Below are 6,441 nucleotides of genomic sequence, written 5' to 3'. Positions count from 1 at the left end.
GAGGAAAGCTCCATTAAACACAATGCACAGCCAATTTGAAATTTGAAAAAACGCTCCAAGAACAGATTGAGGAAAATCGAAACCAAAGACAAGCACCCCAAGGTTTATCCACGGAAATGAGAGCATGAACTAGTATAGACTTTACCGGAGTTGGCAAAGAATTACTGGAGCTAAGAAAACTCAAGTAAGGAAACTAGATAACCAAACGGAAGAGAAGAAGAAGGATATTTGAACACTCAAGAGGACAACATTAAGATGACCGAGGGGGGAAAATCCGGTGACCAGAGGGTCACCGGACTGGAAGTTGGTGCCGGAATGCTACCAACTAGAAGGATGGATGGAGGAGGACTTAAAAAAACAAGGGTAGAGATTTGGGCATTTTAGAGAGAAGGGAGAGCATTTTGCTTAGAAAGAGAAAGATTGTGCTAACTTTTAGATAGGAGAGGAAGTTGCTACAAGTTGGCAATATGTTGCGCATCATCAATTTTATTACATGCTATGAAGTGAGCCATCTTAGAAAACCTATCCACAACAACATATATTGAATCATGCCCATGCCTAGTCTTAGGTAAACCAAGCACAAAATCCATGGAGATATCAATCCAAGGTGAAATAGGTATGGGTAGAGGCATATACAAACCATGCGGTTTTAACTTAGACTTAACTTGTCTACACACAATACACTTATCACAATCTCTTACAACATCCTTTTTCATGTTAGGCCAATAAAAGTGATGATGTAAAACATCCAAAGTCTTAGTTACACCAAAGTGACCCATCAAGCCACCCTCATGTGCTTCACGTACAAGCAACTCACGCATGGAACAATTAGGTACACACAACCTATTGTCCTTAAACAAGTACCCATCATGCCTATAAAACTTTTCAAAAGCAACTTTCTCACATGCATGATAAACATTACTAAAATCACTATCATTCGTATACAACTCTTTGATGTATTCAAATCCTAGCGATTTGGCATCTAAAGTAGCAAGTAGAACATACCTTCGTGAAAGTGCGTCGGCCACTATATTTTCTTGCCTTACTTATATTTGATGACGTAAGGAAACGACTCAATGAATTCACTCCACTTGGCATGTCCCTTGTTAAGCTTGTTTTGTCCTTTCAAATGCTTCAAAGATTCATGATCAGTGTGTGTCACGAACTCTTTAGGCCATAAATAATGTTGCCAAGTTTCCAAAGCTCGAACTAAAGCGTACATCTCCTTGTCATAAGTTGGATACTTCAAGCTTGCACCGTTCAACTTCTCATTAAAATAAGCAATTGGTCGTCCATCTTGCATTAAAACGGCTCCAATTCCCAAACCTGGAGCATCACATTCAATCTCAAAAGTTTTAGAGAAATTAGGAAGAGCAAGTAGAGGAGCAGAAATCAACTTATCCTTGAGCATATTGAATGGTCGTTCTTGTGAATCTCCCCATTTAAAACCAATACTCTTCTTGATCACCTCGGTTAATAGTGCGGCAATGGTACTAAAGTCCTTTACAAATCGCCTATAAAAGTTGGCAAGGCCATGAAAACTTCAAACATCACCAACACTCTTAGGTGTAGGCCACTCCTTGATTGCCTTGATTTTCTTCATCTACCTCAATTCCTTTTGCACTAACAACAAAGCCTAAGAAAACAAGCTTATTTGTGCAAAAATTACACATTTTGAGGTTAGCAAACAAAACACTCTTTACGCAATACTTCCAAAACCAGGCGCACATGCTCAATATGTTCTTCAAAAGATTTGCTATAAATGAGAATATCGTCAAAGTAGATAACCACAAGCTTTCCAATAAAAGGACGTAAAACATGGTTCATTAATCTCATGAATGTGCTAGGTGCATTGGTTAAACCAAATGGCATGACTAACCACTCATACAAACCATATTTTGTCTTAAATGCAGTTTTCCACTCATCTCCCTCTTTCATATGAATTTGATGATAACCACTTTTCAAATCAATTTTAGAGAATATAATAGCCCCATGCAACTCATCAAGCATATCATCTAACCTAGGAATAGGATGACGATACTTTGTCGTTATCTTGTTGACGACACGACAATCAACACACATTCGCCAAGTGCCATCCTTTTTGGGTACAAGTAGAACGGGTACGACACATGGGCTCATGCTTTCTCTAATGTAGCCTTTGCCCAAAAGTTCTTCAACTTACTTTTGCAACTCTTTGGCTTCTTTGGGATTACACCTATATGCAGGTCTGTTTGGAATTGTAGAGTCGGGTATGAGATCAATTTGATGTTCAATCCCTCTATAATTGGTGGTAAACCACTAGGGATTTCTTGGGAAAACATATCTTGAAAATCTTACAAAAGAGAAACAAAAGAACTAGGCAAAGAAGGGTCAAGGTCATTAGTGCTAAGACAAGATTCTTTATAAACAAGCATAAGAATAGATTGCTTTAAAAGCAAAGCTTTCCTCACATCTTTTCCTTTTGCATAAAAACTTGCTTTTCTCTCTTGCTTTTCCACTCTTGTTACACTCAACTCTCCTTTTGCATGCACTTCTGGTGCATATTCAACCAAACATGCAACAAGAAACCAAAAATCAAAAACTGTTTTCACTGTTCATGTGGTATGAGCAGTTTTTTTGTTCTTGCAGTTTAACCAACCAAATCAACTTCAAATCCAACCGAATTCATTCCATCATAATCACAACACAAAGAACTTTCTTTCAAGCTATGGACGTACTCAATTGGAGTAGAGTAAGGCAATCAAATCACAAGTAGAATGCAGTGGTAGAAATGGTAATTATGTTGCAACTCTCTGCCATAATCAAAATTAACACACATACACACTCTAATTTGGATTTCTAGGGAAACATAAAGTGTAACCAAGGCATAAAGGAAAGTTCCACCAACCTTGGGGCCTTCCACCACCAATCTTCCACCAAGAATGATTGGATAAAGGAAATAAGAAAGAGAGCCAACAAAGCTTCTTCAAGTTTTCATTCAAAAGTAAAAAAACTGCATTTTACAAAGCATAGCCATTTTATATGGGAGTAAGTGGCAGCAAGATATATGTGCACATAGACTTTTAATAAATTAGTTCACCCTAGCCCTTAATTCACTCTAAACCACACAAAATAAGCCATGCCATACTTTAAATAAATGCAATAGGACAAAATGTTACTATTATTCCATAAAAAGTGGGCTCTTGTCTTCACCAAAGCTCTCCTTTCATCCAATTTCGTCCAACTCTCCCAATTGGGCTTTGAACACCTTTTTGGGCTTCAAAATGGAGTGATGGATGGTTGTAACTTCACTTGGGCTTCTCAAAATGATGCTTGGACGTTTGGACCATTGATGGACTTCAAAAGTTGCACTTTTAGATCAATTGGAGCAAGCTATTCATTTGGACCTTGGGTGGATGTAATAAGACTATATCCAAAAGTGGTTTTGGGCCAAAATTGAAGGTGCAATGCTTCCTTTGGCTTGGGATTTGCTGGAACTTCATTCTTCTTGGCTTCAAAGGTTGCATGGAGACTTAAGGATGACTTGGAACCCAAAAATGACAATGAAGCCGCATATACATCAACTTCACTCTTTTTTTCATTACGCATCCTCTCATTAAACTCTCCTTTTTCCACTCTTGATTCATACCTCTCATTACTTTTCTCACGGCTCCCCTTTTTCTTGTGCGCCTTTTCTTTTTCTCTTTTTATTGTTTTTTCCCTTTCAAACTCTTCAATTCTTTGTCTAAGGACTTTTTGCTCCTCATACACTTCCTTGGGGGTTAAAGGTTTAGGGGTTATAGGGATATCATTAATTACAAAAGAGTATCTATTAGAAAACCCATTATGAAGAACCCTTCTATCATATTGCCAAGGTCGCCCCAAAAGAATGTGACTTGCTTGCATAGGCACTACATCACACAACACTTCATCTCCATACTTGCCTATGGAAAATGCCACCCTTACTTGTTTATTTACCTTCATCTCTCCACAATCATTCAACCATTGTAACATGTATGGTCTAGGATGTTTTAAAGTAGGTAAATGCAATTTTTCAACTAGCATGGCACTAGCTACATTAGTGCAACTGTTCTTTTCCTTACCCTTGGCATTCCATGGATTAGTTTGGTATCAGAGCCAAATTTCAAGGTTTGGTATATCTATCCGTGTGTGGTCAATTACTTTCTCTACTTCTTAAATTTTCTTTAAGTGCCAAATTTGTGTTTTTGGTGTTCAAAAGGTTTGAAGTCATCAAAGCAATCCTTAGTGTTTATCTTCCTTGTGTTCGCATCTATTATAAAAAAAAATATATATATATTCTCCTAAACTTATAAGGTAGGCAAAATTTAAGGAAAGATAACTAAAACAAATCCTAACTAAATAAGGACTATTATAATTTCGGCCAACTAAGGAAGGAGTTTAAATGAGTCAATTCTTGAATCTTTAGAAATCTTTTCTTGAAATCTTCTAGGATCATTTTGAATATTCTTCATTCAAAAAATCTTTTTTGAAAACTTCTAGGATCTTCGTGAATATTCTTCATTCTCTAAAAATCTTTCTTGAATATTCTTCATTAACTCCAAAAAATGAACAACCAAACTAAGTAGCTTTAAAATAGGAAATTAAACTAACAAGCTTGTAATCTTCAACATGCATCTCCAAAGGACTAGAACGGTTTGAATCCACATGCTTGCTTATGATATGAAGAACAAATGAATTCAAAGCTTGTTTGAACCTCTTCACCCTTGCTCTTGTCATTGGACCTTCATAAAGCAAAGGATCATTTGACTTGCTTGGCACCTTGATTGCATCATTCCCCCCTTCCTGAAGATGATTCATCCTCGAATCAATACCTTTTTCAAAAGCAAAAGGAGACAAATCAACAACATTAAAAGTGGTACTAACACCATACTTACCAGGCAAATCAATCTTGTAGGTATTGTCATTAATGCGTTCCAACACTTGGAAAGGTCCATCTCCACGAGGCAATAACTTAGAACACCTTTGAGTTGGAAAACGTTCCTTGCGCAAATACACCCAAACCCAATCACCAGGTTCAAATACAACACGCACACGCCCTTTGTTAGCTTGCCTTGCGTATGTTTCATTCTTGCGTTCAAGATTGGCTCGCACTTTTTCATGCATTGCCTTCACAAATTCTACCTTCTTTTACCATCTAGATTCACTTGTTCACTCATATGTAAAGGAATTAAATCTAGAGGACTCAATGGAATAAAACCATAAACAATTTTAAAAGGGCAAAAATTAGTAGAAGAATGTACACTACGATTATAAGCAAACTCAATATATGGCAGGCAATCTTCCTAAGACTTCAAATAACGCCTAACCATTGTTCTGAGTAATTGAGACAAAGTTCTATTAATGACTTCAGTTTGCCCATTAGTTTGTGGATGACAGGTGGTCGAAACAAGAGTTTAGTACCCAATTTACCCCACAAGGTTTTCCAAAAGTAGCTTAAAAACTTAGCATCTCTATCACTCACAATTGTTTTAGGCATACTATGCAAACGCACGGTTTCGTTAATGAACAAGTTGGCAATATGTTATGCAGCATTAGTTTTATTACATGCTATGAAGTGAGCCATCTGAGAAAACCTATCCACAACAACATATATTGAATCATGCCCACACCTAGTCTTAGGTAAACCAAGCACAAAATCCATGGAGATATCAATCCAAGGTGAACTAGGTATGGGTAAAGGCATATACAAACCATGCGGTTTTAACTTGATGTAAAACATCCAAAGTCTTAGTTACACCAAAGTGACCCATCAAGCCACCCTCATGTGCTTCACGTACAAACAACTCACACATGGAACAATTAGGTACACACAACCTATTGTCCTTAAACAAGTACCCATCATGCCTATAAAACTTGTTAAAAGCAACTTTCTCACATGCATGATAAACATTACTAAAATCACTATCATTCATATACAACTCTTTGATGTATTCAAATCCTAGCAATTTGGCGTCTAAAGTAGCAAGTAGAACATACCTTCGTGAAAGTGCGTCGGCCATTATATTTTCTTTACCTTGCTTATATTTGATGACGTAAGGAAATGACTCAATGAATTCACTCCACTTGGCATGTCGCTTGTTAAGCTTGTTTTGGCCTTTCAAATGCTTCAAAGATTCATGATCAGTGTGTGTCACGAACTCTTAAGGCCATAAATAATGTTGCCAAGTTTCCAAAGCTCGAACTAAAGCGTACATCTCCTTGTCATAAGTTGGATACTTCAAGCTTGCACCGTTCAACTTCTGGTGCATATCCATCAAGGCAATGCAACAATTCACAAACTCAAATCTGGAAATTAATGTTCATATGGCACAACAGCACTTTTTCTTCCAATTTAATCAATCAAATGACCTCCAAAATATACAAAGGATAGATCATTGGAAAGGGTACTCAAAGAGCTTTCTAATGGTATATTATAGCAAT

General features: G+C 37.1%; 1 protein-coding gene across 1 annotated transcript; it reads right to left on the bottom strand.

Moving 5' to 3' along the window:
• Window positions 1–5,542: 5,542 nt before the first annotated feature.
• Window positions 5,543–6,020, bottom strand: LOC123203409. Its single transcript, XM_044619772.1, has 2 exons — window positions 5,713–6,020; window positions 5,543–5,594 (listed from the first exon to the last, which is right to left on the bottom strand). The coding sequence occupies exons 1-2, from the start codon at window positions 6,018–6,020 to the stop codon at window positions 5,543–5,545; spliced, it is 360 nt and encodes a 119-aa protein (XP_044475707.1).
• Window positions 6,021–6,441: the final 421 nt, after the last annotated feature.

This window comes from Mangifera indica, chromosome 19, assembly GCF_011075055.1.
Source record: "Mangifera indica cultivar Alphonso chromosome 19, CATAS_Mindica_2.1, whole genome shotgun sequence".
Taxonomy (NCBI): domain Eukaryota; kingdom Viridiplantae; phylum Streptophyta; class Magnoliopsida; order Sapindales; family Anacardiaceae; genus Mangifera; species Mangifera indica.
The sequence above is the reverse complement of the archived record's forward strand: the minus strand, read 5'-3'. Positions and strand labels throughout refer to the sequence as shown.